Raw genomic sequence first — 16,090 nt, 5'->3', positions numbered from 1 at the left:
TATAATTGCCGGGAATAATTATGATGGGGTCTCAGGAAACATAAGCAGCCGTCACTTGTCATGACAAATACCCCGAGCCCAGCCAAGGCGCTTCTGACCGCAACACTTCTCACAGGCAAATCATTTCTTTTCTTTTTTTATTAAAGTTAAAAGGTACTTGGGTACCTTGCTTTATTCACAATCACGTATGAAAGCCTTGGAACTATAACGCATAAATCCATCCACGTGTCATACTATCCTGAACCAAGGCAAGTTCTGTTTACATTGTCAGGCCGTTTCTTAGATGGTCGGGGGCACGCCAGACTTGGTAAGAGCGGTCAGACCAACAGCAGCGGGAGAGGACCGGGCGTGTGGTGGGGTGACAGAGGAGGACCTATTTCTGAGCTGCCTGAAGACATAACTCTGGATGGGGCAGCTAGCCATTTATTAACTTGCATAACTCATTTATTTGTTCAAAGGAATGATCTTTGGAGAATGGGCTGTTATATTTAGAACCTGCTTGTCAGATTTAACAAATGGTAGTTATTGCCGTGTTTTCCCCCTGAAACCACTTCCCAGATCCTTCCCACCTCTCCCTGGGGCGTCCACTGGCCAAGGACCGATGGGCAGCCCTCGTCTCGGTAACTGATGGCTGCTGCCCGGTGGCCGGATCAGGCCGCTGACCTCGGACGGCGGGGATGAGCCTCACGTCTAATCCAATCCCCCACTTACTTCCTGACCCAATCTTCCTGATGTCAGAGGACGAATCGCTTCATTGAGAAAATGGAAATGGACGGGGAGCTCCCTTAGGCAGCCTTTCCAACAACCAAGTATCAGGAAGGAGAGACACGGAGAGGCTGCCCGGACCACCCCATCCCCGCACACTGATCTGATTTACAAACCTTTCCTAATGTGAAACAAATGCTGTGGGTGTGAATTCATACTTAACCATAAAAACCCGTGCATTACTCTGTCTCGTATTAAATACCACATATAACTCTCAGCAGGTTTTATGTTGTGTTTTACTGTCCGCATTGGCTAACGCTGGCCTAACATTTTGTTTGGCAATTAGGAAAATTTGTAGTTTAATTTATTAAACCAAAAAAAAAAAAAAAAAGCCAACAACTCCACTGAATGCCGAATTCATTCTGTTTTTATGCCGCAGCACAGCAAACCAGCCTTCCCAGCGACTCAGTCGTGCTCCTTCCATGGCCTATGCTACTTAAATATCCTTAAAAAGTCGTCTTTAGGGAAAAGCCCTGATACTAAGCAAAACTGAGTCATGCCGCTTAAACAAATTCCTGGGAAGCAGTTTAAATGTACTCATTTCTCTGCAAAGGAGGTAACTGGTTTAAGAAGAAAAAAAAATGGGGTTGGGCATGTCAACCCCCAAAAGCCACGAGAAACCCACAGACAACATCCGAGTGTGAAGACTCTGTGAGTGGCGATAAGCTCAACACTAAAGAACGTTATTATAAAACACCAAGATGCTACATGGAAGGGGAAATACTGCTCAGAAACCTTAAAGAAGAAAAAAAAAAAAAAACACTGAAATTCAGGAAGTGTTATTAGTGGCTATGAAGCCACAAAACACACAGAAGAACCTTAAATCCACATTACTAAGTGAAGGAGGCCAATCTGAAAAGGCCACATGCTCTGTGATTCCAACTACGTGACATTCTGGAGAAGACAAAACTATAGAGACTGTGAAGAGATCAGCGGTGGTTGGGGCGGGGGGGAGGGGGTGCTTTAAATGGGCAGAGCACAGAGGTTGCTTAGGGCAGTGAAATGACTCTGGGTGATATCAAAGGGTGGACACATGTCCGCATGCATTTGTCAAAACTCACAGGATGTACAGCACACACACAGCGAACCCCGATGCAAACTATGGGCCTGAGTGAATGATGCTTCATCAGTTGTAACAACGTATCTCACTAAAGCGAGCTGTTACGAAAAGGGAAGTTGGGGAGGGGGTGATACAGGGACTCCACTTTCTGCTCATGCTTCTGAAAACCTAAAACAGCTCCAAAAATAAAGTCTATTAATTTTTCTAAAAAAAAAACACATTATCAGGACACCTTGGAATCTACATCAAATGTGGAGGAACAAGATGCAAACTTGGGGAGGGCCTGTCCCTGGTACTGGTGTGGCTTTAGTGTCCCTGCTCTGTGGCCACCAATTCCCCTGCACCCAACTGTGCCCCCCAGGCTGTCCTCCTGGTCCATGGATGTCCTTCTACGGAGCTGGACACGTGACTCTGGGCCAGGACGACTTGGGAAGGACATCTGCATGAACCTCTCAGAACGCCACTGAGGTGCCTGCCAACCACACCCCCGGCCCGGAAGGTTGGAGAAAACTTCGGGGACCCTCAGGGAGGAACCCCTCCTCAACAGGACTGGGCAGCAGCACCCCTGCCCCCTCCCTCATGCCAAGCTGGCTCAGCTGGGTGTGATTTAAAATAAAAGGGGCGCCCTTCCCCACTGTTAGGCCCTGTCCCCCACCCAGGGCTGGGGTGACCTGGCTGCCCCACCCCCACACCGGGGCTGGGGAAGGCTTGCTGCCCGCCCTGGCCATAATCAAATCCCACACCTGTGCCGCACATGTCACCGTCACATGGCCCCAGCCCAGGCACGGGCTTCAGGCCTGCTCCTCGGCGACTCCCTAACATCACACTGGCCACCCGGGGGGAAGCTTTCCCTTTCGATGAAAACTTGCAGCAGGGGAGGGGAGGCGGGGCGGGGGGGCGGGGGGCATGCAGTTTGCATGGAAGCCCTGTTGAAGCCGTTACCTGCATGGCAGGCCTCTGTGGCCCAGGTGGGTCTCTCCCCCTTTGGAAATTCGTCACCACAAGGGCAAATATTTTTAGGGCCTTAAACGTTTTCAGGGCCCAAGTTTTGTCTGGATGTTCTGACATGGCACCCTGCCTCCAAGGGCTTTCTGCTGAGAGGGAGGGAAGGGGGGTAGGTAGGCACGGGGGAAGGGGGGCGTGGGGGCGGGGCTGGGGCGCGGCTGGAGCCTCCTCCCCAGATGTGCGCTCCCTGCACACCCAGCAGAGACACGCTGGAGCCGACGCCTTCCGCTGCGGGCCTGGGCCCTGCGTCCCACAGCAGCGCAGGCTGCAGCCCTGCTTTCCGCACATGTTAAACTCATTTCCTCGCGAATGACTGGGAAGGCGAGGCCCCCGCTCTGCTGTTTTCAGCTGCTGCTGGCAGCGCGGCCGGCAGGCAGGCAGGCATGGGGGCATTTTCTAGCTGAGCGACTTCCAGAGGAGGAGTTGCAGAGGGACAGTTCTCGTTTGTTTTGTTGGTAAAGGGAAGGGGGACCAAGAGATTGGAAAATCTAAATGAAAGCTTCCCTATTCCGCCGCCCCCCCCCCCCCCCGCACCCAGCCTCCACCACACTCTCCATGAAACTGTTTGCCAATTTTTAGCATTTATTATGTTGACAGATGTGCCTGTTTTCTGAATAAATAGTTTTTTAAAACAGTTTTCCCCACAATTTAATGAACGCTAGTTACCCCCAAAGTCTAAGGGGCTTATAAAATCCCACCAAAAATACTCTTGACACAAAAAATTCCTCCGCTTATTGCCTAAATTATAGCCATACTTCTATTCTCCCGCATTAATACTACCAGCAGAATGCCTCATTATAGAGAGTTTTGACCACAAACATTTTGGGGAGATTTGCTCTGAAGATAAACAAACAGAGGCGCTTGTGTTCTGGCGAGCGGGGCGGCGGGGAATGGTTTTCATTTTCCCCGAGTGTGAGCTCTGCAGACTCTGCCCAGGACAGGTTAAGCTCCGCGAGTTTTCACTTCCTGTGCCCCTACTTGTCAATCACTTCCTGTCTGCGACGACAATCTCCATCATTAGAGCCTGGAATTTTTTATTTTTTTTTTTCATCTCCTCCAACGTGCCTCCTGTTGCCACGGGTAGTTTGAATTCTGATCAGTTATTCACCATCTTTGAAAAGTAACCAAAAAATGACGGCATCGGGGTGAGCCACCAGCGTGGACCTCCGTCCCGGGTGTGTGTCCTGACCGCGCTGCCCGGCCAGCTTCTCCCCCTTCCCGGGCGGCGGGGGAGGTCCGGCCAGCCCCAATTATCTCCGGGTGCACGGAGAGTAATTATTCGCTTCCTGTAAGCATGCGTACCAGAGCCCCGCGTTTGGACGGCTTTCCATAAGGTAATCCAATTCATCCCAGCCGTCCTAACACAATTACAGGCACTGGCAATATCTTTGCTTTTCACCTGATAAGGCCGCCGCAGAGGCGCGGGATGGCTTGCGTCAACATCCCTCCTGGACTATAGCTTCTGACAGCCCGGCTCCCAGCCCTCCCCCGCCCCTGCGCGTCCACAGGCAGCAGGAGCCGAGCCCAGGGCTCCGTGCACAGCGGCTCAGGGGAGGCGGCCCCTCCCACAGCCATCGGAGTGCTGCCCAGTGTGGTGGAAGTCATTAGGGGTGTGCGGCTTGTTCTAAAACCCAGCCTTGCACTGGCCTGGCCCTGGAGTCCTTCCCCGGGGCCGGCGACCATAAATCTCTGCAGGCCTCCGCGGCCTGGAGCAGAGGTGCAGGCTCAGGCCTGCTGGTGGCCGTGGCAGCCACCCGACTCCTGGCCGCAAACCACCGTGGCCGTGGCCACGGCCACACTCACGGTGGCACACACACAGGGGCCGGTCGGCACACGGACGTAGCCGGCGTGATGGGGCTGCCAGGAGAGGAAAACCTACCGGGTGGGCACTGTTTCTGGGGTCTCCCTATTTAAATGAAAGCCTGGCATTGTGTCTCAATAATGCAGCTCTTCCTTTTCTGTTTATTTTCCGAAGTTTATGGGGAAAAAAAAATGGTTAGAGGATGAATGAGCGCGGTGAACTTTTCGCCTCTCCCCGCCGGCGTGCCAGGGAATCAAACAGCCATTCACACCTGAGCGCGGCGCCAGCGGGGACCGTGCCAGGCAAAATCAGATTCTTTGTAGCCACGTCCATTCATCCACACTGCGCGTTCAGATTGCCAAATCTCTAGCCAATATTTCCCCTTCGCTGAAGTCCCGATGTATTAAAACAGACTCTGAACCAAAGAGCGCCTCAGACACAGGGCCAGCGCCGCGAGGGGGGCTCCGGGACGCCGAGGCCTCGCGCCTGGTAATCATATTCACATCTTCAAGGAAGCCGAGAAGGAGAAATTAACACCAAACTCTACTGTTTTCATTGCGCTATGCGGGTGAAATGACAAGCTGTCGCTTAAGAAGTTAATAAACAGTCTCCGTTTTGCAGGTTATCCAAACGCTGCTGAATAGGAAAACCTCGGATGGCTAAATGGTGTGTAATTAAAATTATTTTTAAAATCCTCCTTGACAGGCCGGGGCTTAGCCAAAATGTAAATGACATTAAAGAAGACAATGAATTTAATTTTATTTAATGTCCCTTTTTGCAGATCCTCATTTACATAGCGTTTTTAACAAAAGCGTTGACCTTATAAATGCTGGCATTTGTACAGCTCCCTCGGAGTTGGATTTAATCACGCTCGTGCAAAGCCATGAGGGAGGGAGCTTTAAGTTCTGTGCTTGGAGATGGAGTGGAATGAAAACATGGGGACTGGTCAAATGTTTATCCTCCCCGCTTCCGAAAACAACCTGACAAGAAGATGGAAGGGGCTAGGGAATAGCCCGGTGCTGTTTGTAAGGCTTGGTAATAATCATACATAATCGTTTGGAAATATAGCTAATAAAAAATATAATGAGTGTTCAGCAAAATCGGCATTAGGCCCAAATTACATGATATTAATACTTGAACAGGTGCAGAAAGGCGCTTTAAATGAGGTAAATGAATAAAGCGTCCCAGAGCACAACTGTGTGTGCTGACAAAAGTCAATGCCATGAATAATTCAGTGGGAGGACTGCCAGCAAAGGTCGCTCTCTTTGACCTTTGTGACAGGAAGTGAAAGGAAACACTGTTGACTAAAAAAAAAAAAAAAAAAAAAAAGGAAAGAAAGAAAGAAAGAAAATCTCCGATGGCTCTTCAGCTACCGTTCTGCAATCGTTTTAAAGGTGTAAACTTCAAACTCGTAGATGAATCAGAGCGGCGGTATTGGGGGGTGCGGGCGGGGTGTGTGTGTGGAGTTAAAAAGGTTGGGGTTTGGGCATGTGACGGAGGACAACGTGAAATCGCAGACAATGAAAGGTTAAGTCAATAATATTTTTCTGCAACCCTATGTCAGTTATGTATAAAAATCTGAGGTCAGCTGAAAAGTATTTTCAGAGCCCACAGGGTTGAAATTTTGTAACAGCTGTTAAATATGACAAAACTTTGCTTCTCTCCCACCTCCCCCCACCCCCCCCCCCCCCACCAACTAGAGCTATTCCAAACTCTGTATGAAAGAAAATGGAATAAACAGATGTCTGGCTTCCAGACAGCAAAGTAGGACAGACTTGGAATGATAAGTCTCCCGAACTCCATAGACCAATGCCAGGTTTGCTGGGGAGGGGGCCCCACTGCCACAGAGATGCCAGCGCGTGAGACGCCTGAGACCGTGCCATCTGGAACCTCCCCGCCAAGCACGCTCCCTCCGGGCGCTGCACGGGGCCCCGTGTGCGACCGACCCGGCCGCTCGGATGTCCCAGCACCCGGCTCCTGCCGCCCCGAAGTCTGCCTGCCCGGTCGCAACAGTTGGACCCTGAGCCCCAACCCACTGGGCCGGGCAGGGACGGAGGTAAGAGCACGCGCCTCCCCGGGCATGTCCACGGGGCCTCAGGCGACACCCCGGGAGGGGATGGCATGAGAGGACGACAGCCAAAGTGTGGTTTTGGTTTAGCAGCTACACCGACATCCTGTAATCATTCACAGCCTTTGGAATGCACGGGTGAGACGGGAGAGATTCATCTGTCCATAGCTGGGCGGTGTGGACAATGGGTGTCCCTAATGGAGACCATCTGCTTTTGTGTTTTCCCAGAAAACATTATTCCACGAGGAAAACGATACCCTGTCCCTTTCAGAATACCGTAGAACGCTACGTGTGTGTGTGTGTGTGTGTGTGTGTGTGTACGCACATATACACGCACATGCATGTATGCGGGGATGCGCACATGGTGTGTACACACACACACACACACACACACACACACACACGTGCTCCCCCACCCCCGCTTCTGGCTCTGCAGGTCACTACAGCCACATACATGCTTTCTGCCATCGTAGCTCTTCCCTGGCCATGCTTTTACTTTATAACGTCACGTTTCTCCTCCACCCCGTGAGCTGCCGTGTTCTCCTAAACCCGCGGTGGTGTAATTATATTTGCGGAGCCATAAACGACGGTTTCTCTGGCGTTGTTTTATGAGGAAGAAGACAGTTCAGGTAAGTGAAGCCTTCACAATAACAGGGTTTCCCCACGCAAAAACAGCCTCACGTTTCCCCCTTTCCACGCGGAGGGTCCTCCGTGCTGCTGGTGAGTATTTAATGCTTCTGAAAGATAACTGAGCCAAATTGTGTAATTAATTGATTTAAGGCGTCAGAGTCTATAGAATGCGATTTGCCTGCCGGAGCCGGGAGCCGACTTCTCTGTTCTCATCGCCCAGCGGCGCAGGCGCGCGGCCCGCGGAAGAGCCTCCGCGTGGGTTAGAGCAAACGTGGGCCCATTGATCTCAATTCAGGTTGGAATTATTGGTTTATGTCCTCGGGACAAATAGGCCTTATCTGGGCAGGAGCTGCTGAGTGTGTCCAAAGGCCACACGGAGCCTGTGAAGCACGTTGCATCTAATTCTTTCTTAAGCCAACTAACCCAGTCATGACGGCGCTGGCGGGGACCTGTGGACCAGCTCCCCAGCCCGGTGCGGGGTTCCATGCAGCGGCCCCCCCAGGGGAAGCGCGGGCTAGAGGCTCCACAGGACCAACTAGTTTTCAGAGGCAGCGCGCACGCCACAGAAATGATGATCGTTATGAAACCGAAACGCCTTTCAGCTGCAAAAGGCTGCACCGCGCGAAAGACAGTCCCCTCCCACAGGCATTTTTCTTTCTCTGATTCACGCAACTTGCCTTAGTAAACACCGAGTTCTTCATTTCCCCCCTAGAACTCTGCCTTAATCGGAAGGTTGTGCCAATAGCTGCAATCATCACACACGGATTGACATCAAGCAACCAAATGCGAATAGTCTTTTGTCATTACAAGTGACAGCTCTCTTAAGAATGGTAAAAAACGCACACCCCATTTGTCATCCCGTAGAACTGCCCTTACCTCAACATCCCTCACATGGAAGGTGATTAAAATTCCTATAAAATTGCCATATCTTTGAATTTAGAAGCAGAGCAGATTTTCATCAATAATTAAGATCTCCAAAGCATTGACGCCAGGCGCAAATGGAGCTGCAATCCTCCTTATTCAAATAAACTTGGTAAACCCATTAACCAAATGTTTCTACATTTTCCCCTCCTCTCCTGCTTCCAGCATATCAAATGATCGCACGCTTCTCTAGGTCAGAGAGGTATCAGTAATCTTAGCACATATTTTAATTAACCAAAGATAAGAAGGCATTCACTCAGACAAGAATTCACGCGTATATTTCTGCACATGCGGGAGAAGACATTTCCCATCCTGTGATAAAACTGAGTATTAAAGGTTATTCGAGAGTCGATAGGTGATGGGCTGTTACACAAACCCCAACGTGATTTGGCAGGGGACACACGGCGCCCGAAACATCGGTTGAATCAACGCGGCTACTCGATCACTGCGCTGTGCTGAAAACCTCAGGACGTGGAAACAAGCCAGCTTTTTAAATGTACAAATATCACAAATGGAAGACCACTCAGAAGATGAAGCACTTCGCACCGCTGCGTGAGGAGCAGACGCACGCGCTGCCTTTTCAAGCATCCTACAGTCAGACAAGATGCCAAGAGCTGCTCAAACACTTCCAGCCAATCACGGAAAACAAAATAAATTCAGGTACGAGCCCAACAACCCTGAGGCTGGAAGATTTCCACGGCCACCGCACTAAAGACAAATATGATGCTATTGATTTCTGTAGCTGGAGTTGGACAAAGTGTTGAACTTGCTCTCGCGGCCTGAGTGACGGCCACAACTGGTCCGCCCTATTTGATTACTAATAAGAGCCGTCCCTTCTGTCAGATACCGAGCATTCCCCACTAAGCAAACAGCGATCCCAGCTAGTTCAACATTAGCATTGCTCTCCACTGGAGGCCCACATTTCCTCGGGCTTAACTCATGGAGTTTTCCGGGTTTAATTTTTCAGACACTGGACAGCCAAAGTTCATGATCAAAAGATAACTTTGTCCTGAAAGCTGCTGAAATCCAACCCCTCTTCAAAACGGCCTAAACCTCTGCTTCACACAACTGGAGTCATATGTACACGTCTAGCATTTATTCGATTTGGGTACCAGTTTCAAAAAACCCCCAGCCCATCACACCCTGGGCCTCTGGCTGTTGTTCCCCATTGTTGGGAGAAAGAAAGCCTCCCTCCTCCAGGGCACAGAAACCCAGCGATGGGGGGGGGGCTGGGGGTGGGGGGGGTGCTCCGGAGGAGGGCAGGGGGGTAGTGTATTTGTTGTTTCAGCTAAAGCAACAGCAAACGCACATTAACACGATTAGGGCTGATGATTAGTCGCTTTAAAGGATGCAATGTGGCCCAAGGAGCATGATAAATAGCAAGATGAAGAGCAGCAAATGTAAAGAATGCATACAGCTCATCTAGTGATGGATATTAATGTTGGAAAATGTAACCAGCATGTGTAATTAGTTTCAATTATAACAACTTTGGTTTGTTAGTTACATATTTGCTACTTGACATAAAACGACAGCCACAATTGGAAAAAAATTAGGAGACATTTTGCAACTAATTGAGAGCAGATTAAATTCATTCTAACACTGGGCAACAATTACAACAGTAACACCACCCAAGTCTCAACTTCGGCTATCATCATCCGAGATTTAAAAAAAAAATAAAAATTAATGCAAAAAATGAAATACTTGTTAACAAATTAGCAAAAAGCATTTTATGACATATCTCTGGGTTTAAAGCCAGAAACTCTCTAGGCATAAAGTGCTCCTCACAGTGAGAGCGGTGGCAGATGAAACTGCTTCCCTTGACAACTCGAAAGCAATTACCGAATCCCCACAGAGCCAGCCTCCAGGTTTCCAAGTCAACCCACCTGTGCGTGATAACACACGCGGACAACAAACGGCAACGCGCACGAGGAGCTCAGCCCCAGCCCCACAGACGGGGAGCCACTGCAAACCCAGCCAGGCACAGGCTGGGGCGGGGGCGGGGGCTGCGGTTTTGTTTTGAAAAAAATAAAGAAGTCATCCTTACCTGTCAATGATTACGGGGTCTGAGGGCGTCTCGTTTCTATTGCCACAACTTTTCTTGTCACAGCACCGGCTGTGGAGTAATTGTAAACAGGGCTTTAATATGCATGTCATCCTTTTATGCCCGACTGGTAATTTTTTTTTTTTTTAAATCTGACAGTCAAGTGGCTGGAGTCGACAAAATAAGTTATCCTACCCAGGCAGACCGGCAATTTTCAACCCAGTGGGTTCATGTGCTCTGTGGCTAAACTTAGGGTGTAACTTTCTACAGGAAGGAGCACAATTGAACAGATCTGTTCCTAGGAGGAGGGTAACAGAACTACCACCTAAATTGTGATGCTAAAATATGGAAAACATGTTGCCGTGTTTGTCTTTGCAGTGAACTGAGGAGAAGGAGAGGCAGGAGGCTTGGGAATAACTTTTCACAGCTTCAGCTTTGTTTACCTCTAATTGTCAAGCTGTTATTTCTGGAAAAGATGCAAGATGCCACCTTCAACCAATATTTCTTTGGGGCATTTATTAATTATAACCACAAAAGCATGCATCCATCTATCAGAAACTTCCATTGTTCCTTCTTTAAGCCTACCTTAACGCTGTTATTGAAACTTTAATTAAAGCAGAAATGAAACAAAAATGTTATGCTTCTTGCATTTTAAAAAAGCATACTTGTATAATGGTTACATGTCTAAATTAGCTAAATTAACACCATATGGTAGGCAAAGTATATAAAGCCTTTTAAAGCTGACAGCTAAAGTGATTAAAGAAAGTCTACAGTCTTCCACTTAGAGCTTAAATCACATCTGTGCGCTTTCTATGTTAATTGCAGTACATGCAGAAGTGGATAATAAAGAAATTCCACTTTATTGGTTGTAATTTATATTTATTACCTGATATGAGAAAAAGTCAGCTTTTGTATATTAGTGCTGTAACAATATGTCTGCTCAGAAATGGCATGGAGGCAGCCGGCACCACAGCCAGGCAGAGCCAGCGGCCCGCTACTGTCGCAGGCTCGCAGGTCCTTGTCATTCCTCGCCACGATATTTCACAAGCCGCACGTACAAAGCCAATGATGCATTTTTATTTGCGTGAAGGGGAGAAACTCTTGTGGTCGTTAGAAAAAAAGCAGGAGGGGAACTGCTCTTGTGACAGGGATCTCAGGAAAGCGCAGCCTAACGACCCTGGGAAGGGCGCCTGGCTGCACCAGGGAAGAGGTTCACTGACAGACTCACAGTCCAATTCTCACACGCTCCGCTCTGTCACAGTACAGAGTTTCCTTTTATCAATACCAGCCGCCGGCACAGCACAGGATGCCGGCGCTGCAGAAGGAAGCAGTCAAGTGCCTGGGAGTGATCCCTAACTCCTCCGCACGGAGGACACAGGCATCACCCAGGACCCTCTGCATTTCTGATATCACAGCGACACGGCCAACACATTAATCGGCTCTGCTGAGCCGCCAGCCAGCTGCGGGGACCATCGTCGCTGTCCTGGGGGAAGTGAGCCCGGCTCATGGGCTGCGGCTTGCGGCCAGCCGATTCCATTTCAATCGAACCCCATCCCAAAGCCGAGCCGGGTGGAGGCGCCAGGACTGCGCATCCTTTGTGGCTGCAGCTGGCGCCGAGGCTACCCACCCACCCGCCGCTCACCCGTCCGCCGCTCACCTGCACATGATCTCGTGGGTCAGCAGCACACGGCACATCTCCGGGTTCTTGTCCTGGCCCTCATAGACGATGGCCTGCACGGGGACATGCAGAGGCGGGCGTTACAGGGCGCCCTGGCTTTGGCGTCCAGTTGCCCCAGCCTCAAGGCCCGGCTGGCGGGCAGGTGCACAGAGGGCTGGGGGAGGCAGCACGGCCCACCCACGCCACCCTACAGGCGGGTCACCCAGAGTAAGGCTCAGCCACGGAGGCCTCCTCTCCCGGGCGCCCTCCAGGCCAGCTCGGGCTTTCACCTCCAGAGGATTTCAGTCTCGGGGGCAAGGCGGGGGTTCAGGGAGCCACGGCACCTTGGTCCAGGCACAGCGGGCTCCCAGCCCCTCGGCGACCCACACCGCCGCTGGGCCGCGTCCTCGGGCCATTGTCTACATCAAATTCCAATGTGTGTTGGGAGAGGCCGCTGAGAACAGCTGGGACTAAAGCAGGGCGAGCCGGCTGGGGCAGGAGTTTGCCGGGAGCCCTGTGCGCTCCCCGGGCCCAGCCGAGCCCGAGTTCAAACCCAGGTTCCAGAGGTGGGCCTTCCGCCGGCCCAGTCGCCCCGGCCGCCCTGCCAGCTCGCCCCGCCGGGCTCTGCGCGCCGTGGGCGGCTCTGGGGCCGGGACGCAGCAGCCTCACGTGGCCGCCGGCCGGGCCTCCGGGGCTCCGGGCAGGAGCGCTCCTCCGGCCCCAGGCGCCCAGCCCTGCGCGGCCACGTGCTCCTCGCGGGATGGTATTTGGAAATAAAGTGCTAATGGCCAATCTGGTGTTTATTTTGAAACTGCTAACAAGGATTTTTCTCGGGGAAGAAGGCAGTGTCTGCGCACACGCTCGGGTAGGTTTTGAACAGAGGCTCTGCCAGATGGTGCGCAGCCCTAGGTGCGCTCACCACGGCGCTCACCAGCTCCGCCCGCCGGGAACCCGAGCTGGGGCCGCTGCGCCAGCCGCCCCGGCCCCACCGCCCGCAGCGGGGAGGGGGAGAAAGGGGGAAAGAAAAGAAGGGGGGAAAAGGCCACCGGAGGAGGGGCAGGGGGCGGGGGGCCAGGAGCCGCAAGTTCCCGGCTGAAAATTCCACGGAAGGGGGAGGGGAGTCCCCTCTCCAGTTCCCGCCACCCCCACCCCACCCCCCAATTATCTGGAAATTACTTCCAACCTCCTCGGGCACTTCTGACTCCCTCCTCCACTTCCAGGCGGACAAAGCCCTTTGCCGAGGAAACCCGGCTTCCCTCTGGGAAGAGGGCCAGGTTCCCCGGAGCCGCTCTCCCCCAGCCTCCCCGGACCCTGCTCCAAACCACGGTGTCACCGCAGGCCAGCGGGCCGTCCAGGGCCACAGGGCGGGCAGCTGGCACCAGCTCTTCCGAGAGAGCGCGGCTTCTCCTCGGATGGAGCCCCGTATTTGTATTTGATTTATTCTTTATTTTGTAGCACAAACAGAAATCCATAAACTGTCGGTTCAGCACCATTGACTCTTTGATCAGTTACTGGGCTATTTCTTTCCTTTTTCCCCCTTGATCCGGTCAGTGAGAGGAGATTAAACGCCTTTATTTCCAGCCCTGCTTATACTGCAAAGGTCCGTGGCTAAATGAACAATAAAAGTGCACTTGAAACCAGCCCTCCTGCTCTCTAAACAACAGGAAAACTTAGGGATGCGGACCTCCACCGCTTCCTCCCACCGCAGCGCTCTCTGAAAACATCAGTCCTTACATACAAAGAAATGAAAGCACCCCGTCCACCAGCAGCCCCACTTCCAGAGGCTTCCCTGCATCCGAGTGAAATCATGACCGAAGGGCACGCCGCCTGTCTTCGTCAGAAAGAGCGGAGTTTACCATCAGATCTGTTTTTTACTCTCAGAGAAAACCGCGCTGTTTTGCACCGCAGACATTAAAATCTAGCACGCGGGTTGCCTAGGGAAGGACAAACTTTCTAGAGGGGAAGTAAAATCAGAAACCTAATTGCGGAGCAGAGCGGGAGGCACGCACGCCTGGCTGCAGAAGCCGGGAGGCGCTTTCACTGGCTCGCATTCTTCAAGTTCGCATCAGAAACCCAGACTCCACTTTCATTTCCAAGCCTGCAGCCCAGCCTGGAACTGTATTTTAAATCAATCTGTGCCAAGTGGATTTAATTTACACATCGGACCTGGCCCTCCCCCAACCTCTATTTTTAAGAAAAGAGGGGGGGGATCTTTAAAACAACTGAACAAGAACGTACCACCCAGCACAAACCCAGCCAGAAACTGCACAACATCAAAAAGCAAGGAAGTGCTTTTCTGCACTTAATGACATTTCCGAGAGCCAATAGTTATCCTCGGAAAAGTTGACCAAGACAGGTTAAATAATTTAATAAGGACCTGCTTGTAATTATGTTATTTACAAGGTATGACAGAGGGTGGGAGCAGGAGCCAGAGCAGCTCACGGAGCAATGGGCGGGTTTGGGTGACCCCTGGAGCTCGGAGTTTGAATTATGGAGATGGGGGGCTGAGAGGTGAAGATGGACTAGAGGAGAACAAGGTGACTTTTCACCCCAACACATTTAACTTTTAAATTCAAATAAACGTCTCCTGTTACTAGACCAGCACACTGGAAAGGGGGAAGAGTGAACTAATCAAGCCCCACTCACTGGGCTTTGGAAAGGAGTTAGTTGCCATTGTTAGAGGGAGAAAAAAATCAATGAAATGATTCCAAGGAGAGAGAGAGAGAAACAAAAAACAAAACAAAAAAAAACGCGTTTAAAAATACACAGAAAGGGGCATCTTGGAATTTTTCTGTCAAATATTAATTACCATCATTAATTAAGAGAGAATCTGAATCCCATCACAAGCCATTTAATAAAGCATATCTGTCCTGTTCTAATGACAACCTAAACTATTTCACCAATTGCTTCATTTATTCCAATAAATATGGAATTCTCATTAGCACGTCAAGGAAACTAAGTGAAAAACAAAAACACGCAGATCCATTTGTCAGTCTGCTCATCTCTGAACCCCGGGACAAGCCCAGCTGAGCAGTGAAAACTCATGCAGACGCTTAAACTTTCTCACCTGTTTGGTCATGGAATCTATGAGGCGAACATACAGATCCTGCTCCGTTCTCACTCCTGCAAGAGAGAGAGAGAGAGAGAGAGAGAGAGAGAGAGAGAGAGAGAGAGAGAGAGAGAGAGAGAGAGAGAGGGAGAGAGAAGTACCCATCAGTTTAGCAAGGGCACCCGGGCACAGGAAGTCCAGGGCTCAGGGGCTGCAGCCGCGTGATGCAGCAAACTTAAGGCTTGGCCTTTTAAAAGGCAAGAAAGAAAACCCCAATCGCTTCTCGCTTTTTTTTTTTTCTTTTCCTAATTAACCTTAGGACTCCCAGGATCTGCCTTGAAGGGTGCAAGAAATGTGCCCAGCTGAGTGCAGGCCTGGCTGCCATACCCACAGGCCCATGTGCTCATTTATTTTTAGAAAACAGAAAGCAAGATATGGAAACAGAGTCTGAACTCTTTCTAACGTCTCTCGAGGATTTTTAAGAACCTGGAGCCCGGGCAGCAAGTTACGCCCGGTTTACCCGAGCCACCCCCATCTCAATAATTAACATTAATTTGCAAAATTGAAAAAAGTCACTTAGAAGTGATGTTCAGCTGGAGCGCCTATCGACCCGCTTTTTACTTTCTACTTCAAGCCCTACCGGTTAATCATGTGAAGTGCCATCGACTTATTGATCGTTTATGTTTTGTTTTCCTTCTATGCCATGAGAAGATTTCGTGTTTACATCCATGTCATTTTAATCTCAAAATCTTTATGTCCTTTAAGCATCTCGGGCAAGGAGAGAGCGAGGGAGCCGGGCAGGGGCGGGGAGGCGGCGGCAGCGGCCACTTACCATTGCTGTACAACAGCTGGAGTTTATAGTGGATGCCGTTGTTGGTTTTCTCGTTGTTGGGCTCCTGAAAGTAACGACAAACAATTGCATTTAGTGCGGCCGGCGTCCGCGCGGCCACCGCGCTCGGTCCCCCTGCACGACCGCGGCCCCCGGCCTCACGCAGCGCAGGATTCCTACTCGGAGCGGCGCGGTGATGTCACTGTCCTGCTAGCAGCCCCGCGCCCGCCCGGCCCCGCGTGAGTCCGGGGGCGCGCGGGAGTC

General features: G+C 51.0%; 1 protein-coding gene across 21 annotated transcripts in view; it reads right to left on the bottom strand.

Moving 5' to 3' along the window:
* EBF3 (EBF transcription factor 3) overlaps window positions 1–16,090 on the bottom strand; it is a 116,363-nt gene that overhangs the window by 99,161 nt on the left and 1,112 nt on the right. For all 21 annotated transcript variants that reach the window (XM_059661704.1, XM_059661693.1, XM_059661703.1 and 18 more), the window contains exons 3-6: window positions 15,830–15,893; window positions 15,016–15,071; window positions 11,949–12,022; window positions 10,295–10,363 (exon numbers count right to left, since the gene is read on the bottom strand). In XM_059661704.1, coding sequence (XP_059517687.1) covers window positions 10,295–10,363; window positions 11,949–12,022; window positions 15,016–15,071; window positions 15,830–15,893 — 263 coding nt within the window. The remainder of the gene's footprint in view (window positions 1–10,294; window positions 10,364–11,948; window positions 12,023–15,015; window positions 15,072–15,829; window positions 15,894–16,090) is intronic.

Source organism: Myotis daubentonii, chromosome 13, assembly GCF_963259705.1.
Source record: "Myotis daubentonii chromosome 13, mMyoDau2.1, whole genome shotgun sequence".
Taxonomy (NCBI): Eukaryota; Metazoa; Chordata; class Mammalia; order Chiroptera; family Vespertilionidae; genus Myotis; species Myotis daubentonii.
The sequence above is the reverse complement of the archived record's forward strand: the minus strand, read 5'-3'. Positions and strand labels throughout refer to the sequence as shown.